Here is a 21,012-nt window from a genome sequence, read left to right as displayed (position 1 = left end):
TAATAATGCACATACAAACCACTGCACTAATCGTTTTCAGTTTTTAACTCGTCTGATAACCTTTTACTTCATTTTATTGGTTTCAGAGCTCCATCCAAAATGCCCACTAACCACTAAAATCAGAACCCCCTCAGACCATCAGCAGCCCTCCGCTCGGCCCCGTCACGTCCTGCTGATACACAGTTTATGTTAGAGCCTCACTGATCACATCAGAGCCGTCATCGCTAATATTTATGGAGCTATACAGTAGACGTCTTCACATAAACATGAGCTTTCATGAGTCAATGGCACGCCTGGGCTATAGACAAAGTGCTGAAATATTGATGGGCAGATGAACAGATGAAAGAGAGAGGCAGTGAGAGAGAGAGAGGCGTGTTGGTTATATTTAGTATCACAGTCTCCTCGGGATCTTCAAGCGGGTGTATTTTTGTCTGACTGGAGAGGTTGAATACAGCTTTTCTTTTATTTTGAGTGATGTTACGATAAGCGCTCACATGCTGTCTGCCCGCTGCTCACTTTAATCTTTGTCTTAAATTCTTTGTTTTCTACCGGGCATGTTTTTAGGCCAACTTTGACAGGCGACAACAGCTGAGGAATATTTTGAATTTAATTATACAGGACCATGGTGGTGACAGGAAAAATATATTTTAGACACATTTCTTGATCGTTAGTAGGAATGTTTCTCATCTCTGTTTCCAAAAACTTTGCTCACACAAGGGACACACAGAGACATTTTTAACGTTAGTGTCTTCATTTTTAAAAGGACACCCGACTTCCTCTTCTCAATATTGGCTTTAATTATTAATGAAGCAAGAGCATATATTTCAAAATGTTTAGACATGCTTCTGGATGTAGCTCAATTACTGCTTATAGTTGTTGTTCTTTTCCAAAAAAAGACCAACCTAAATTTGTCTTATATCCAAAAACACATATCACACAAAGATTTCAACATTAAACATAACAAAAATGTACCGAACATGATAAAAATATGTGTATATAAAAAACAACTCAAGATTTAGCCCATAAGCTCCCCATGACACCATTTACATCAGTGACACCAGACTATAAAACCTGGAGTACGTCCAGCCATCGTCACCCAACACAATCATCAGTGGTTAAAACAACATCACCATCGTCACCCGCCAATTTACTATGGAGATATGGAAGGCTCGTCATCGGCTGACTCATCATGAATGAGAATGTTAGATGCTGTCTTTGTTTGATCTGGTTCTCCATCCAGGGGGGAGACGCTTGAACTCACCATACAGAGGATGGAGAAGACATCTGAAATTTGAAAATGCGACACACATATGGCAGTTTAGCACCCAACGGTGTATGTTTGGTTTCACAAGTGGGCTCTAACACAGTGTTGTTACACGTTCTTCAGCCAAAAAAAGCATATGCTATTTGCTGCCTCTATATCATCTTGCAAATAACAAATCATGATAAAACTTGTTATGATGCTTTCCATTATAAAATGGAATGTGCTAGAAGATCCAAGTAAAACTGCTATATTATCAGTGCTAATGCTATAATCACCGATTAGAGAGACTTGATGAATGATGTAATGTTTTCTTACAAACAATTCAGGACACTATTCCCACATCAACAGTGAACCTTTACACTTGTTTATACCATATACCATTTTAACTACAAAGAGCTCTGTCCTGTCTACTTTATCTTTGATTTGATTTGTGAGCAGTTCTAGTGTCGTAGTAGTGTAGGGGCATTATCTGTGAATACATAAATACACTCCAAATCCGGAGGTGACAGGACTTTAATCAGCACTGAGTCTTGTCTGCAGGCCACAAACACCCAAGCCAAATGCAGTGCAATGGTAGTTTTATACGTGAAAACTTTACTTTGCTTAATGCGCTACTGAGTTTTCATAAGAACAAATTCATTGTTTCAATTTGCTGGTATAGGACACCCTATACCTTGCCTGTAAGTTGGAACCCACAGCCAAAAAATCTGAAAATCAGTCATTACTTCTGACAAAGCGTAATTTCTGTGAGTGCACTGTAACACTGAGGGCAACTCAGATGAGCAATATTCACTCAGAGCATCTCTCATGTGAAGTTTGGCAGCTGGGCAGTAAGAGGACACATGCCCCAAGTGGAATTCACTCCCTTGTTAACACCAATGATACTTACTGGTCAGTTTAACTATGTGATGATGGGGCAAGCTCTAAAAATGCTGGATGCCGGCTCTTCTTTTTCACGCAGCTTGTTAGATTTTAGAGATTAACTTCTGCCCGCCGGTAAATGCCCACGATTTAAACTCCAAGCCCCCAGTTTGTAATTCAGGCCAGAGATCACTTTGTACAACCACAAGTGTATAATTGGTCAAATGCCCCTTTACTGGAAAAAAAACAGCAACCAGTCAAGAGCCTGATAAAACTGAGTGATAATCAAAGATCCTCAATCATATGTATTTTTATAGGCTAAGGATGTGGTCGTCACCATAAACATTTGTTGCTTCATTTTACGGACTATAAAGCCATTTATCCTGCAATTACCAGCACCTGCATCCACACATTGTCTGCACAGGTCCTTCTCCTTTTCCACTTCCCAACAATAATGTCATGATAATGTCAAAGATACAGCATTAACATACCAATTTCTAAACATTTGTGAGTTCTGCGTACACACTGCATGTATGAATATATATTGATTCAACCAAGTCTCATACAATGCTGGAGGTTACCACATTGTTTGGGTATCAGCCCCTGCAGCAGAGCATGATGGAGAACAGGATTTTAAAATCTGCCTTTCTGTTGACCCTTCGAGTCTCCGAGTAAATGAAGGCAACAGTGGCTGGCAGGGATTTATTTGTCTGTACCTCAGCCTTCCCCCCCTTCCAACACCGACTTCACCGACTTAAAGTGACAATGAATTATTCAAATTAGAACGCCTGAAAATATTTGATAGGCTATTTTTAGTCCAGGCATCTGGTTGGTTGCCAAAAGCTATGGGTTTAGAAGGGTTCCCCGAGTGAGCTGGCTGTCATGTCACAGTGAGCTGTATAATGAGGACGGGGAGGAAGTATGTGTGTGTGAGCTGGAGAGACAGTGACGGAGAGAACGAGGGGAACAGCAAATCCTCCTGTCATGTGGAAACGCTTCTGTGTTTTTGTTCTTTCTTTGGTTAGGAGTCGGGCATGTGTTTTTCGGCGACGCCCGCTCCTCTGTCAGTTGTTGATTCTAAATTAGCGACGAAAACAATTTATTGAAACCCATCCTTTGAGTTGAGTGAGTGACAGCCAACCCCGCACTTGTTTTGTCATCTGTCTGTACTAAAAACAACAAAAAACTCATTCTTTCATCATGTTCAGAGAAAGGGAGATGGGGGAGTGAGAAAGAGGGGAAACCCTTTTCCCTGCCAAAGTGCACAACCATTTATTTTTCCCTTATTTTCTCCTCGTCCGACCATTTTTCTTCCCCCTTTGCGATTCACCATCATGAGCTGTCAAAAAAAAAGGAAAGGAAAAGGTGCCGTTACCATGGCGGCAGCTGATCAAGAGAAAAAGTGCAGCCCTGTGTACGACAAAAACATGCTTTTGTTTGGGGACTTCATTGTAATGTAGGGCAATTCATTACTAGTCTCCTATTCTTCCCTGTCTCTGATATTCCCTGGGACTCATCACTGTCCTCCCAGGCACTCACTTTATTTTTATCTTGCTTTATTTAATAAAAGAAATATCATCCAGCCTTGTCTCTATAGAATAAGGCTGAGATGGAAATCAATTACTTGGCGGTTTAATTATGTATGCACTACGATGGTCTTTAAATGAGCCATTCAGCTAACGTTGATTTAACCACTGTTTAATTTTAGAATGGGGAGCTCAGTGTGACAGAACTTGCAAATACAGACATCATGTCTGTTTCCCAGCCAGCACCGTTCTCCTCCTACAGGCTGGCTCCGTTATCACACAGCATGTCTAAGCAGATATACTGGATGTGTGTATAGCCATTAAATCATCAAAAGGTTCTGTAGCCCCACAGGACCTTTTAGGAGGTCCTTCATTTCAAACACCAGTCTGCATACGAGCTTTACTCAAACCCACAGAAGTATCTGAGGATACCACGTAATGTATGTTAGCCTTTATGATGCACAAGATATGATGATAGACTAAGAGAATAATTTTCTCACCTCCTCAGTGCACTTCATTTGTATTGTGTGTATTTAGCCGACTGTCCTATCCAGAGTGAATCACAATGAGTGCAGCAGTAAGAAACAGCATGAATAAACATAAGAACCCGTCAGCCACTTTCCCCTTCATTCACACTTCAAAGGTCACCGAAGTGAATAAGAAAAAAGAAGTTGTTATTGACTTCTTTATTGTCTATGATTTAGTAGTTAGTGAAAGAGCAAATAGAGAGTACTAGACCATCTCCAGTTGTGATCACCATAGTCAGTTTCAACCCAGCATGTCTTGCTGCATTGCATTCTGGTATATGGATGTCACTGTTGGTGGAGAAAATGTTTTTTTCCTGTGCGACTGGTGAATGATTCTGAGTGACTGACAGTGATGTGTAGATGCTGTATGTAGTGGTTGCCCGAGGCATTTAAACCTATTAATAAAATGTGTGGGAGCGTGTGTGTGAGTGTGTGGCTTTCATCACCCCTCCTCCTAAGAGTCTAAGAGGCACGCAGGTGACAAAGACAACAGAAGGAGCTGCACATACACGTGTGACCACAGACACCAGCCTGTTTCTTTGTGTGTGTGAGTGTGAGGAGGGTGCCTTCAAACCTAAGCATGTTTGAAGCAATTTTTTTTTAAACTTGACTCATATACCGCTGTTTTGTTTGTCCAGATAAGAGAAGAGAATTATAAACGCTGTCAGTGGCAACAATTTATCTGGTTACCGCACCCATGTTGGAGGGAGGTTGTCAGGGTGAGTGGTGGCCTTACAAGAAAGTTTCTTAATAAAGTTTCTTAATTATGTTAATATAAAATGTAATTACACTTTTTCCTATATATTTGTATGATGCTCCTTCATACTCAGTAAACACATTAGTAGTATTTATGTGTATGTGGACCAAATTTGTCTGCATATGCTATAAACATTGCTTGCCAATTCATGCAGAAGGCTATTAGTTATATGTACATCACTCAAGTGCAAGGCTGTCAGAGAAGATAGATGAAAAGAAGATAAAGCCAATTAATCACATAGCCAAACATTTAACAGCAGTTTAGTTCAACATTAGGCACATTTGTCTTTGGTTAACATAAGACTTTGGATAAGAGTTTAAAGGTTATATATATGAAATTCACTTGCTACTAGATACCACACTAGAGCACCAGCATGTTTCCTATGGCTGAGCAGACTCCATAGACAAAACCAGTAATTTTACCAAGCAGATAAAACCATCTTTGTTAGTCTTTCCACAGTCTTTCCAACAATCAACACTGGTTTGGTCAAAATAAACCCTTAATTCACCGAGATGGATGAGGAAATAGCCATGAAACAGGCTTCAGTGGCTGCCATGTAACATTAGCTAATCTATGGCGACAAATGCGCTGTCAAAGTACGTGCTCTGACAGGCTCAAATTGTTATTGTCTCACAACATTATGGTAAGGAAATAGGCCTTTGTGTAACCAGAAACAGCCTTAATATTGCTATCACATGCCACCAGACTCCATAGACAAAGACAGTAATTTAACCTTGCATATCTCTGTAACAAACGTAACTTAATTCAAAGTGGACAGAAACTGTTCCAACAATCGCCAACTCTGGTTTGATCACAATAAATCCTTCATTCACTCTAGCACTGTAGAGGTTTTACTAGTATGAAGAAGATCCAGCTGCTCAGAAAGCTGAGCCTAACATCATTAGGTCAGGGTAAAATGCTCAGCTAAAGTTAGCAAAGCTGTTTGGAGTCAGTTTTTTTCCAACTCCGTCCAGCTGCCAAAACCTCAACCTGTTGGGATCACAGGTTGCCAAAACTCATAAACAATCAGCTGTGCAGACTATTTCACTTTTGTTTACAAGCCCTGGTTCATTGGTTACTAGGCAACATGAAGAGAGGTAGGGAGGGAGAGAAGGGACAGTCATAGAGAAAGAGAGAGAGATGCTCCCGTCATTAAGTAGGTGATCTGTGTCGCTCCCTGGTGTGTTGTCAGTAACGTGGGTTGGTGGTGATGTTGAGGAAGGGGGGGGGGTTGCTTTGAAGAGACACAACACTACTGAGTGACAGACACAGAGCAACAGACGGAGGGATATCTCTTGCCGGGGGTCTCTGCTTCCAGCTGGAGCTGAGCTCGGAATCTGTGGGAGAGAGAGACACAAACAGAAAACGGCTCTGGTTGTGTTCATCCTTATTTCTGCACATATATCCAGTGAAGAAAGACCTTATCTGGATACAAGTTCGATACTGACCGACAAGAATGCAGATTAGGATATGTGTGTTGCATTATGAAGATAAGATTGGTACCACTTTGTAAATCTTTATAGAAAGGTGCATTCATTGATTATTTTTTGGCCACTTGGGGGCAGCAGAACATGCTGGCCCCTAATATATTATATATTATACATACATTATCTTAAGTTGTTAGCAATCAGTTATTTGCAAATCCAGAACACACAGAGCAACATTAGCATCCATTCACAGTCATGTTTTTGGCAAGCCGACCTTTAAGCTCTGTTTGCTTCTCCTGAGAAAAATATCTGTCCCATTAGCTGATAAATCCTCCACAACTAAACGTTGGTGAACCATTACTAAATACTTACTTTCTAATAAGTCTGCGGTCGTATTTGTTAGTAATTCATTAATAAGGGGTCACCGGAAAAGTTAATGAGTCTGCAATTACAAAGCCTAATAATTCCTTAATGAATGGGTTTTTACAACAGTCCACTCCGTCACTCAGTTCTTCTGTTAGAGGATGAATTAAAGAACCCATAAAAAGTCAAAGGCCCTGTCATACTGGAGCAGAATAAACACCATCCAAAGCAACCCAAAAGTTGTTAGAATAATGGCTTTAAAGCCTTAGACTTAAAGTAATTAGTAACAACTAAAAACCGTATTTGAAAAAGGTACCGTGATATCTACATGAGCTAAAAATGTGGGTGCTAAGGCTGTAGGTGGGCACAGCATTACACTTAGGCTGTCTTTGCATACTGAACAGTGATGTATGCGTTGATGTGGACGTGTAGTTTAACACGTCTGCAGACTTCATGAGTGTACACAGTGGAAAAGCCCTAAATCCAGATTGAAATTATAACTGAGCAATCATGCAGAAACAGAAGGCAAACCACACACGAGCTCAAACCCCCAAACCCCACAGGTTTAATTATGTCAGTGTGTGGACGTGTGTGTGTGTTTGAGATCCTCTTGGACTGTGTTAGCACCTCCGGGGTCCCCTCAGCTTGATGATGTCACAGCGGCTTACAGAGGGCCGAAGCAGCATGGTAGTGGATGGTGGTCTCAGGCCAGGATCAGCATCAGCTCATAGTGTCAAACAGATGGTGGCAGTCCCAAGGAGGTGGGGGCAGCGAGCGCTCTGATTGGCCGATCCAGCAGGGCGTCTTCTGAAACAGAGCCTGAGCAGAGTGGTGGGCTGCCTGGTTGTGCGTGTGGGGGGGATTTTTCAGTAGGAGGATGCCAAGGTTTGCCCATCCAACATGTTGCTGTGCCAACAGATGAAGGGATGTACGGAAAAAATGTGTGACCCATGAGGGTTGTTCTGTTTTTAGCTTTCTGAGTGAGTGAGCTACCAGGATTCACCACAGAATATTTCAAATACTGGTCGGGTTCAATTTAAGATTCATTCTCAGTCACAGGATGACAAATCACTTTATAGCTTGGCAGCTAATTTCCCTGACTGAAATACACATCCCCTAACAATTAAGAATCTCAATATCTCTATTACTGTTTAACTATAGGCTTGGTTCAAAATGAAAACAACAACATACACTGTGTCTTTGTGCTATTATACTTCTTTAATGATTTTTTTCAAATGCTGAGCTTCACAATCAAAATTCCATTCACTTCTGTTGAACTGGGGTGGCATGAACATATCTCAGAGACAGACGTTTCAAAACTTGGCAGCTTCAGGTGCATTACGACTACCCTGTGGACTGGAGTGGGATTTGTAGCCTGGGAAAACCAAGATAAATGCAATCAGATAAACGCAGAGTCTCCTACAGCGTATGATGATGTGAAGGCACTCCTGAAATAAATAGCGCCTCCACTAACGGGAGAAATTGTTCAATTCTTATGAAACTTTTATGAAATTTAAACAAGCAGAGGCACCGATTTACACAACAAAGGCACATATTTAAAGAGTGACTGTTTAGACAATCATCTTGTAACTACATTGATAGAGACTTAATGAGTCAGGATGTGTCTGATTCAGCTCAGTAGGTGACACTGACTGGATCACATTGTACATTTACTTTGCAGTAATTATTTACAGCAGCACGTGGCAGTGTCTGTTGCAAGTTAAAGTTAGTTTAAGGTTAGATATTATTAAACAGTTGTAGAGCTGCAACTAATCTGTCAATCATTTTCTCAATAATTGATTAGTTGTTTGGTCCATAAAATGGTGAAACTGTTTCCCAAAGCCTAAGGTGACATCCTCAAATGTTTTGTTTTGTCCAAAAAGATAGGCTTACTTGATCTACTCCAGTTTATTCCATCTTTATTTATTTGTGGAATATGTATGTTCTAGAAAATAAAGGATAGATGAACCGACCGGAGGCTGCAGGTTAGTCAACTTTGATTTATCACTGATCGTTGACAGGCCGCTTCATCCACTGTAACTTGCAGACCACCAAGTTTTTTTCCTTTCCATTTATGTCTAATGCTAAGTCCATGCCGGTGCATCAGTCACATGTTTACAACCTGAGGCTGCATAGCTCCAGTGTCAGCGCCCTTGCCCGCCGGCTCTGGCGGCTCCAGGCCAAGTGGCAGATGTAATCCGTTGGGGGATCGAGCGATCGAAGCTGTTTGATCTGGCATTTTCCTCATGTCTCTTCCCTCAGCCATAGACAGCCAGAGTTCCAGGGAGTGGCAGAGGCGTCTTGTGAAAAATGATGTGATTATGAGGAAGGCCTCCCTGCTTCAGGACTGTGACAGCGATCACATCCACTCAGTGTTTGGGGTGGTGATAGGGCTGCTGACTGAATCTGTTAAATCCTAATAAATCACTCTGTCTGTACAGTACATCTGAAAAAATTCACAGAGCCTGTAAAAGAAACAAACATTTAACTGCAAGAATATTTCTGTCATTTCCAGTTACACTGTGTCTTCTTTATTGCCATTTACTTGTCTCTACATTTACCTGTTATTTTGAAACAGATGTCATGTGCCTTCATTCTTCCTCACTAACGAAGACTGACACAGCATCAGAATCAGAATCACTTTATTGGCCAGTTATGTGCACACATACAAGGAATTTGACTCTGATTTTACATTGCTCTTAATGTACAAATGCAGACATAAATGAACAGGTTTTAACGAGGACTAACGCAGCATGGATGTGGTAATAACTTGTGTAAGGAAACATGTTTATGATTGATTCCTTCCTGGAGGAGACTTCCTGCTCTTCCTGTGGGTGTTGAGTGACTGATAGGAATCTGAGCTTAATATGATGCTGCACAGATATGAAAACATTCAACTCGAGCACAATGAAATAATGCTGGAAGAGAAACTGGCAAAACAAAATGAAGGTTTTATGTTTATTGTGTTTACTGCGAATCATCTACCCAGTTGTTGTGCACGGCAAATAAGAATGAACAGCAAATGGTTTCTTGTAAGGGGAGAAAAAAAGAGCCTTGATATTTCAGTCACACTTAAAGCAAGTATAATGCCTTGCTAGTTGCCCATGGAGACTGAATGTTCATTACAGTCTGCAATACAAACGTGTTGGACAGAACAAACCTGTTCTGACAGTTTTGTTGTTCTCACCAGTAGTGTGCTAAAAATGTACACTTTGCCCTTAGCAAAGGGGTTGGTGTCATTGAAATCTTGGGAAAATTAACACGCTCAACAAATTTCATGGCAATCTGTTCATTAAACAGATTACAAGATATTTTGAGTTGTGGAAACCTCACGAGGCAGCTGGACTTGCCAGATCACGAGATGATTCGAGAATCCATCTTCCCAGGCTTCAAGCTATGTGCTGGTGTCCAAACCACAGTGGTTCAGACCAATTACTGGCAGCTACAGCATGAGCACTGACGGCTTTTCTCTCTTCTATGTTATATTGTTTGTTGATCTGATTGGTTGGAGTTTGCCTGTGATACACACATGGTTCATCTAATCACATACCAAGTATTTTCGTAAAGTGCCTGCCCTTTTCTAAACAGTTTCTAATGACGACTTCCCAGATGGTTCTGTGTAACAAACCCTCTGGCACAGTCAGGTCAGGAAAGGATTAACAGGTTGGTCCTTGGAAAAAAATGATATCATTCCAGGCCTTACATAGAACACCTGACAAGAACGGACTGAACCCCCCCCCCACACACACACACAACCACACCCACACACCCACTGCAGTTTGAGCCTATACTCTTGGATGGACAATAGATGTGGTAATCAGTGAAATCAGCCTCTTTAATGATTGTTTATGATAAAGCCCTGCATGCACATGGCTCTTCACAGTGCATGTTGATAGTCAGACATGAAGGTCACAGGTTTGACCTCCGAAACAGGCACCCTGGCCATTATCAGCTGTGACAATGAGCGAGAAACTCCAAAGCTGAAAGCCTTAAATGTAATGAAAAAGACGGCTGAATAATAGGGCGAGTCCTCGGGCTAAATTAGATCTGCATTGTTCAGAGATGGACCGTCTGTGCTACATCCGCCCCGCACTGCCTTCAAAGAGCGATTTATAAAAGTACAAGACTTATTTAGCATGCGGTGTGTGTGTGTGCTGGAAATCAGGATGTGAAGAAGCATGTGCCCGTTGCAATCACATGGTAGAGCAGCGCCTTTGCATTTTTAATAGCTATCATAAATAACCTTGTGAGGTTGTGTGTTTATAAACGAGGGTGTGCAGCTGCATGTTAGTCTACTGTGCATGCATGTGCGTTTGGCGTCTGACTCGTTTCATGTGACATGATTCAGCTGTTGCAGGCCGGCGTGGAACGGGGAGATGATGTATCCTCACTCGGCAGACGTGAACACAACAAAATTACAGCCCAGCACGAGACAGCAGTTGTCATTAGTTGGCGCAGCATCCGAGCAGCCAAAAAGAAACGGCTCAGGTAGTCCAGCTGTTCGTTTCAGCCAGTGTCACGATGAGAGGGAGGCAGAGATAAAGACACAGTGAGGAGTGAGATGAGCAGTAGGAGGAGGATTTCTGTATTAGGAGGTTGCATGTTAAAGGCAAAGTCCCCCCTAAAACACCTCTAATACTTTAATCAAAGCTGTCAGCAGTGCACCTTGCATTTCTGAGATTATTTCATTGTTAGGTGGTACATTATTTTTGTATTTCTTATAGAGCTGCAGCAGTTAGTTAATTAATTGATATTATGTCAGCTATTTAATTAATCGCCAAATGTTTTTTTAAAGAAAAGACAGAAAAAATGTCCACATCTTTTGTTTTACTAAGTCCTCTAAGACAGTATGTTATGCATTGTTTGAAGTTATAAATGTAGAGGAAAGAATATATACAACAATCTTTTCAGTAATTGATTAAAAATACATAAAATGAATTGTTTTAAAGGGACACTCCCTATTACGGCCTGCAACAAAAACAAATTCCAAACTTTCCTGTCAGTGTTCTAAACTTGAATATCTTTGGGTTGCGGACTAAACAAAACATTTAAGGATGTAACCTTGGACTTTGGGAACCAGTGATCAACATTTTTCACCATTTTCTGACATTTTCAGGACCAAACAACAAATCGATTATTCAAGAAAATTATCAATTTTCCATAATGAAAATAATTGTTAGTTGTAGCCATAGTTTCTTGTCAGTAATTAGACAAACCACATGTGCGTCATTTAGAATGGATGGTAAAGATAGGAAAGAGTCCAATGTTTACAACTTGTGAGCATTCTCAAGGCGGTTTTACAACAGTTTGATGTGTGAGGGTTAAAAACCTTGCATTGACTATAGCACTATCCATCAAATCTGAGGCATCCATATTTGTCTGACTTTGGAAGCACTTTCATATTAGTAAGCACCATCCTGGAAATATCAGCGCTTACAGAAAAATCCATGCTTTGCAGTCGTAAATACAACTTGAATATTGACGGCATTAGTTCCTTGGAATGAAAAGGTAAAGTTTTCTACTAGACTGATGATTTATATTTATTTATGTCATACAGTATATTCACTGTTTGTTAAAGTAAAGATGTTTTGCATGGTTATGGTTTTTACCTACCTTCACAGTTTGAGTGTGAAAGTGCTGCCCTTGCCAGTTACTTGCTAGCTTCTTCTATAACACAAGAAACTGTTAAAGTAGAATTTTAGTCAGGATATTTAAAAAAAAGAGAGAGACTGGTTTTAAACAGAACATGGTATGTAATAGAAATAAAGTAAGGTGAAAATTTGCTTAGTTTTTCATGTGTATTGTTGGAGCAGCTGATAACAGCACAAAGCAGTCAGCGTGGGTTTTGTGATTTTGCATTTTGATGACTTTATTTATTATAATTTTTACTTTTAATTACGTTTTCTGTAACAGGTTCTACATCATCACAATTTCATATTTCTTTACAAAAGCGGTAAAAAAAAGTCTAATCCTTTACACACAGTACACTGTTCTGCACAGTGTTACTGCGCAGGTTTACGAGTGAGATCAACAGCAGAAATAGTGTCTTGTTTGCTTCCACCTACAATCAGTCTATAAAATAGATCTTAACAGCAGCCTCAATATACTCAATGCAGTTCAGTCACAAGCCATGTTAGAGCTAGAAACATGAAAACCTGGGTGATGCTCTAACTACATACACCACTATTGTATGCTGCCTACAACCAAATGTATGGAAAATGGGTGAAACATCAACAGAAATTACAAGTTCAGTGTTTATAAAATAAGACAAAACTTTTGCCAAAGTAGAGGTGTTTGTCAATGTTTTGTGAAATGGCTTTTAATGCAGAGAGACTGAAGAATGCATTCAATGTTATCATATACTAGATATTTCATTGAATTGAATGTAGAAAGTTGATGGTGGTGAGTAACTTCTGAATGATGCTGAGTACCAATATCACACTGTCATTCTGCAATACGCTAAGGCTTTTTGCCAGTGACAAACACGTGCACTTATAAGACAATAAAGACATAATGTATAATGTATGAAAAGAATGCATGCTAACAGCATTAGAGTGAATGCACGCACACAGTTCAGGAGCAGGGCGACCCAAATAGTGGCAATGATATTTTGAGAGTGTGTGAGTCATGCAATCCAAAAACAAGGCAGGGTGTGAAACGACTTCTTTAGAGCTCAGTAGGCAGAGCACACCAGTGGAGAGATTGTGGGAGGAAGGTGGAGAAGGAGCATAGTAGGCTGCATGTGTGGAAATCTGCTCCGTCTAGCTCTCGGAGAAAGACGTAGATATTTGCAGATTCAGCCTGAGCCTCTTCCAGGGCAGCGGAAAAAGCTGGATGCTCTGCATCTGACAGGTGGTTCCATAAACACTTTCCAAAAGAAGGCCAAACCAAACAAGATCTGTTTAGTGGTAAAAAAAAAAAAAAAAAAAGAAATTAGTAAAATCTGTGTATGACTCATCATCTAATACTGTTACCATACAGCTTCAGCTGCAGTGTATCAACATGCTATCATTTTGCCAACCAAAGATCAAAGTTATAAGCTATAATTATGATTCTTTGGAATAGAACTTTCTATTAATAACAGGCTTATGTGGTAGTACTTTATATTGATGCATTCTGCAATTAAAGGACCAGTCGGTAGGATTTATGGCAACTAGCGGTGCAGTTGCAGATTGCAACTAACTGAATATAGCTCAGCCTTCCAAGTGAGAAACTGGTAGCCACAAAACTCACAAAAAAACCTAAAAGGCCCTATCTAGAGCCAGTGTTTGGTTTATCCGTTTTGGGCTTCAGTAGAAACATGGCGGTTCAAAATGGTGGACTCCATAGAAGAAGCTCCTTCTGTAGATAAAAACATCTCATTCTAAGGTAACAGAAATACAACGTTCATTATTTTCAGGTCATTATACACAAATGAAAACATAGCTACAAAGCATTACAGAATTAACCTTTATTGTTGTATTATCAATGTCATTGTAATCGCTCTAAAATCATGGATGTTTTTTCTGAATGACACTCTCATGTCCACATCCCTCGATGTCACTAACATTTTGATGAATTGAATATTCCATGACATCACCTTGTCTCTCCCCATCTCCTTGCCTAAAGCTGGTGAGTTTATTGGGTCCTAATAAAAGGTCCTTATTTCTATGCATTCCTTCCTGTCGGCACAAAATATGAATGAAGGGGTTATCAAATAGCCCCCAAGAGGATTATTTAAGTATCTGCCTGACTTTGCCTTTGGACACTGTTACTCAGACACAATGGGGACGACTTTCATTTGGAGCCAATTTAACATGGTAGCACCTGTGTTGTGTTCTATATTGAGGCACAAAAAAAGTTCACAGACTGTGCTGGAGATGACAGAATGTTGCTAGTAATGGCGATAACAATCTGTATCCAGCAGAAGTGCATCAGCACATTTGTTAAGAAGGTTTAGTAGACTTGCAACAAATTTCCCACCAAACTATAGACTATATAAATAAAAATGGACGTAGTCTCTCTGATGTCACCCATGGGTTTCTGAGGAGTCAGTGTGAAGAGCTCAGTGTGGTGGACTCCAGCCATCGCCACCTTGGCAGTCCGGACTCCACCAGCTCCCGGCCAATCGAAAAATGGCCGTGGAGTGTGGGTGGAGTTGAGGTGGGCTGAATGAGACCTGGTTACTTAAACAAGTCACTTAAAAACCTACCTCTCAGTCAAAAGCTGCCCTTAAATATGTATAATTCTAAGATCACTTAAACTAGTGAGTTATACAAAACCTACCATACAGTTGTCAAATTTACATTTGTAAGAACAAATATTGGGTTGCCAGGTTGTGGAATGGCCACATAACTCACTTGATCTTTTTAGTTGCTCTTTAAATGATCATGCTAAAATGTGTTTATTGACAAACATTTAACTGCATATAACTGCACACACAATTATTTACAGCACAGGTTCTACATTATGTGTTGGTTTATATGTATGCACCTATCCCTGTCCCAAAGGAGTAGATTGGTTTTACAGCCTCAAATAATGTAGTCCCCAGCCTGGCAGTCGCAAGATATATCTGAATCATTGTTTTTCTCTTGTTTATTGAGATGTGACATGACTTAATATGCTAAAAGAGACAATAGGAGATTTACACAAATCCACAAAATGCAAAAGCAGAAAATAAACACAATGCAAAAATAAGCACCTTTTCCCAATTCCCCACTGATCCTGAAGTCTTATGTTTGCTTGGTTGGGTTCAGCTCTTTCCTCTTGCTTAACTGCCAACTGCCCAACATACCAGCAACAGTAAATTAAATCTGACTGCATCTGCATTCCCGTGCTACATTCCCACCAGGAGCGAGGGGGGAAGTGTGTGTTTATTTGTTGCTCTTGCTAATAGATTGCTCCTCTCTCTGGAGTCCATTCAGTTTGATGCAAGTTAATTAAACTTGTCTGAGTTCACTCTCTTCCTCAAGAGTAAATTAATTGATTGATCTTAGTGTACGTATCCAGTGTAGCCAGTCAAGGTTCCAACAATTAGAAATGTAACGTATGTTTTTCTGTTTTTTCTCTTTTCCTCTCCTGTAGTTTATTGCGTTTGCATCGTTGTTCTTCATCCTGGTCTCCATCACCACCTTCTGCCTGGAGACTCATGAAGCTTTCAACACTATCATCAACAAGACTGAGCTGATGCGGAACAGCAGCGTGCCGGACTCTGGCCCGCAGTATGAGATTGAAACTGACCCTGCGCTCACCTATGTGGAGGGCGTTTGCGTCTTCTGGTTCACCATCGAGTTCCTGGTGCGTGTGACATTCTGCCCAGTCAAGTTGGAGTTTGTTAAGAGTGTTCTCAACATCATCGACTTCGTGGCTATCTTGCCTTTCTACTTGGAGGTAGGGCTAAGTGGCCTTTCTTCGAAGGCTGCCAAGGATGTGTTGGGTTTCCTCAGGGTGGTGCGCTTTGTTCGTATCCTGCGTATCTTCAAGCTAACACGTCATTTTGTGGGGCTAAGGGTGTTGGGCCACACATTACGGGCCAGCACCAATGAATTCCTGCTGCTTATCATCTTCCTGGCATTGGGAGTCTTAATTTTTGCAACCATGATCTACTACGCCGAGCGAATCGGCGCTGGGCCCAATGACCCCACTGCTAGCCTCCACACCAAGTTCAAGAACATCCCGATTGGCTTCTGGTGGGCCGTGGTAACCATGACAACACTGGGCTATGGCGACATGTATCCAGAGACCTGGTCAGGCATGGTTGTGGGCGCATTGTGCGCCTTGGCTGGTGTGCTGACGATAGCCATGCCTGTGCCCGTTATCGTCAATAACTTTGGGATGTACTACTCCCTGGCCATGGCCAAGCAGAAACTGCCCAAGAAGAGGAAGAAACACATCCCTCAGGTGGTGCAGGGAGGGTCCCCCACCTACTGCAAAGCTGATCTCAACACCACCTGCAACAGCACTCAAGGTGACCTTTGCCACGTCAAAGGGAGCAGGGTACTAGAACGCAACCGCTCAGGTAAGATCATACGGGAGAGAAGATTATGAGCAACCACGCCTTAGTAGTACAGTTCAGGTTACACAGAATTATCTAGGGAGAGCAATGAGGATCCATAAGGGACCTCATCTCAGGCATAAAGCAGTGGCCATTTGACAGATCCCCCCCTCTCAGACTAGAAATGCTTTTCCCCCTGGAGATTCAAGAGCACCACAGCAGCTTCCCTCACAGAAGACTGAGCTTTTTTGCCTTGCAGCCCTCATCTCTGGTTGCCACAGTGATGAGGAAGGCAATACAAGGTATTGAGAGTAGTAAATGGTTGTGTGAAATAGCTCATACTGATAAGAATTCAGAGTCCTTGTGTCCAAGTCTTTCTTCCAATAGGGATTGTTCATTTGTTGTTCAAACCGTAGGTGGCTGTTTTTCCCTCTAGGCCCGTGTCAGTAATTTACTCTTACACATCTGATATTGATGGAAATTAGTGTTGACCTCCCTATACTGACTTTCATTGAATTCTAGAGCAGACATTCCTTAGGGTAGGTGGGCGCTCTGGGCTCTTCAGTTTATTTGTTTATTAGGTTTCAGAATCTTATATTGAATAAGTATAGAATAATTCATGCCTCAACTGAATCACAAACAGTCAATCTGGTTTAGTCGCCTGTGTGATTTCCTTAGAGGTCATTTAAAATATACAGTCTGCAAGTTTACAGTCCTCTTCAATGTTGTTTAGATTGCCTCACGCTTTATGTTTCAGTGTGAAAGGTTCAAAACTGTATGTCCAGTCACATGTCAGCTTCTAGTGTATGTGGATTTACTCTAAGATTAAATTATCTAAGATACATTTAAAACCTTTAAATTAAAACATTTGTGGTAACCCAAAGAAATGAACTTTTGGCTATTGACCACTAATAGAAATTGATTGTGACACTATCAGCCTGCTTCTGTCTACTCCTGTCTCAAATCAAGGACTCATTGTTTCAAAAATAACAAAGAATATCAATGGTAAATCTGCTACTGTTATCATTGTAAACGGTATATGTGACATGAGAGAGGAATAAATAAGAGGGCTTAGCCAGTGGTCAGGCTTCTTAAAAAAATACTAGTGTTATTTTATCTTTACCTTTTTATCAACCAGTTCTGTGAAAGAAAAGCAAAAATGAATCAATCCTACTAACCAGTACTGTCAGTGTAGTCAAAGCCTGCTATTATTCCTTTGTGTCACACTGTAGACCTCCATTGTCATCCAAAAACTATTAAAAACACATTAAAGAGCCACACTGATGTCATTTATGACATATTCCATCATTACAATGCACAATGTCATTGTAGTGATGGAGTGTGTCATCCAAATTCAACAGTGTGGCTCTTTTATGTCCTTTTAACTGTTTTTGAACAGGCTATACTGGTTAGTAGGATAAATGCATTGCTGGTGTCAACCTAATCCTTATCTTTGATTATGGTGTATGCAGGCGTCCCACAAGGGAAGACAGATTTTTATTGTTCTAAAAAAACAATGTCTTTCTCATCCACTGGAGCTCCACACACTGTCTGACCTTTGACCTGATGATGCTTGTGACATTTGGCGCAGGCTTTTTATGTTGGAGGCTCTTTGATGTTTGTTGTGACTGTCATTTTCCTGTCACCCACAAACCCTATTCCTTCACCCACAAACCCCCTTTGTCTGCTTATACTGTATACCACTGAGCATATTCCGCTGGGAAGTACATTTCCCATTCACTGTTCCCTAGAGAGAACGTATGTATGTAATATTTTAGCAGTGACAGGTAGATTTAATGTACACTGTCATATTGTTTGGAAGCAGTGAAATAGTACATTTTATTGTAATATATCATTTAAAGTGTTTTAATTTAAGCAGATAATTACATAACACATTTGCATTTAGTTTCTTTCACTTTTTTTTCTTTTAATTTGTAGAACTGCATAATGTGATGTCTGTTAAAATCACACATTATCAGTTTTCTCCAGAGTGGTACACTGTGCATCAGTAGTATCCACATAAAGGAAAGCCACTTTTCCTTTTAAATCAGGATGTATCTTTTAGGATTAGATTTCAGTAGCCTCTGCATTCAATGGCGATTTCTTTACAATAAGAAACAAATCAAATGTTAAACACTCCAGTGAACAAATCAAATCAATTTTATTTATATAGCCCATAATCACAAATCACAGTAAAAGCCATGTCCACTGACTTGAGCTTTTGTGTTATTTTTGAATTCATAGTGGAAATGTTATACTAAAGAAGAGCTTAAGCTAACTCGACCAAAGGAAGTTTGCTGTGACCAGAGAACTGTTACTGACATTAAAGTTGCAAAAGTTTGAAAGCCAGACTGGAGTAAGTTTAGTTCCCCGGCAACTTGTATCTTAGAAGGAAGGGATATGATTAAACCAATATATAACTGTTACATTATCTTATTACTTAGTATCTACTAAAGCTTTAAGGGTATTGTAAGTGCATTGCTTAAGGCTTTTATATTTATAAGCTCAGGGCTCAAAGCTTAAAACCTTTTCGTTGAGAATATTATTAATTGTATTAATTGTATGAAGTAAAGAAACTGTATTTTAAATGTATTACTGGAACCAGTAGAAATATTTCAGATCTCCAACCTGGCCTGTTTGTTTTCTCGCAGTGCTATCAGCAGACTGCAGCGGGGGCAGTGACCTGACCATGTCTCCAGAGGAGAGGGTCCCCATGCGAAGGTCCAGCACCCGGGAACAGGACCACCGGAGCGGGGGGACATGCTTCTTGCTTGCTGCTAGTGACTACACTTGCTCTGCAGATGGAGGGCTAAGAAAAACAGGTAACTGCATGTGGAAATTCAATTTCAATTCAACATTAAATAATTCAAAGTATGGATGATCATTGTGTTAGTTATTTCATAAAAGTCTTCAAAATCCATGCAATATTTTCTTGTCTTAGAGAATCATTCTGAAATCCATGCTTGCTATTGTGCATTAAGACTGATTCATTAGTCATATATATATGGCTGAGTTAGGTTTCATCTTAAAGGGATCTCCTGTGATCACTAGCTCTATTTTTCAGTATGTGTGAAATATCCTATGAATGCCTGAATAATCAGTCAGAGCAGTTCATATTTCAGATATGTTTTACCATGAAAATACACGTCAGAGCTTAAAAACACAGACATCAGTCAAAATCCTCATCAGCTGATCCATATCCTTAGTGACTGGGACACCAACATCCCTGGAGGGGGGAAGGCTGTTTGTTCAGGCCTAGTCAGCTCAGGTAACGTAACCTGTGGATCTGCTCTCAGCACTGACACACAGCACAACTTTTTTGGCAATTCTGAGGGGCAATAGTGACCATGCAGCTGACTCAGAACTGTTGCTTTCTTCACAATTTATTCATGTTTTCTTGTTGCCTGGAAACACTTGAATAAATTTCTGACCCTGTGTCTCACATTTTTGGCTGTTGCCAGGTTCATTGCCCATCTACAGCTCCCAAATAAATAGCCCAGTGTATGATCTGCTCCAAAGGTGATAATACACCAGCAGATATTTCTGATATTTCACAATCGGAGGAATTAAAATGGTTCAACTAATAGATTTTAATCCATCAACTCATAAAACATTTTGACTTGTCGTTTCTAACACTGCATCAGGCACTCAAATATAGCCTACTGAACATGTAGGTTTGTATCTAACATATCAGACCTGTTATATTATATTTTATATATAATAGTTTCATTAAGACAAAGGAAAAAAAGACGCAAGTTCATGCATTTGTTAAAAGCTTAGTTTTCTTAAGAACAAAAGTCAGAGCCTTACTGACCCTTTACTAAGCCCCACCCCCTTTGCAACGGTTGCATCTGTCCATCTTTCTGTTCTCACACAGCACATACACAGTTTACAATGATAATGGATGAGGATTCACCACTCACAATTTCCCAAATGGGTCCTTGACTTTGGATAAAAGCAGTCTTCTCATTTTCATTCTGCCACCATTGAACTGAATTTGTCAGCTGAAGTGATAGTTCTCACTGGCAGATTTTATAACCTGTAGCTAGCCAGACCGTGGTTTCTGGCTCACTTGCATATAAACTAGAGACCTGTGAAAAGGCTGTTAAAGGTTTAGTGTGTAACATTTAGGAGGGTCTATTATAGAAATGGAATATAATATTCATAGGTTTGTTTCCATTAGTATATAATTACCTTTTTGTTACCTTAGAGTGAGCCGTTTTTATCTACAGAGATAGCAGCTCCTCTTCTATGGATGCCGCAATGTAGAAACACTATGTTTATACAGTAGCCCAGATGGGACAAATCAAAAAT

At 40.4% G+C, this 21,012-nt stretch overlaps 1 protein-coding gene across 6 annotated transcripts in view; it reads left to right on the top strand.

Moving 5' to 3' along the window:
• Window positions 1-21,012, top strand: part of kcnc2 (potassium voltage-gated channel, Shaw-related subfamily, member 2) — an 82,424-nt gene that overhangs the window by 53,741 nt on the left and 7,671 nt on the right. For 5 of the 6 annotated variants that reach the window (XM_051393164.1, XM_051393162.1, XM_051393160.1 and 2 more), the window contains exons 2-3: window positions 15,789-16,722; window positions 19,350-19,520. In XM_051393164.1, the coding sequence (XP_051249124.1) occupies window positions 15,789-16,722; window positions 19,350-19,520 (1,105 nt within the window). Of the gene's footprint in view, window positions 1-15,788; window positions 16,723-19,349; window positions 19,521-19,904; window positions 19,967-21,012 lie in introns of all 6 variants that reach the window. The other variant, XM_051393163.1, reaches the window with a different exon arrangement.

The sequence above is a fragment of the Dicentrarchus labrax genome, unplaced genomic scaffold (genome assembly GCF_905237075.1).
Source record: "Dicentrarchus labrax unplaced genomic scaffold, dlabrax2021, whole genome shotgun sequence".
Lineage (NCBI taxonomy): Eukaryota > Metazoa > Chordata > Actinopteri > Moronidae > Dicentrarchus > Dicentrarchus labrax.
The sequence above is the reverse complement of the archived record's forward strand: the minus strand, read 5'-3'. Positions and strand labels throughout refer to the sequence as shown.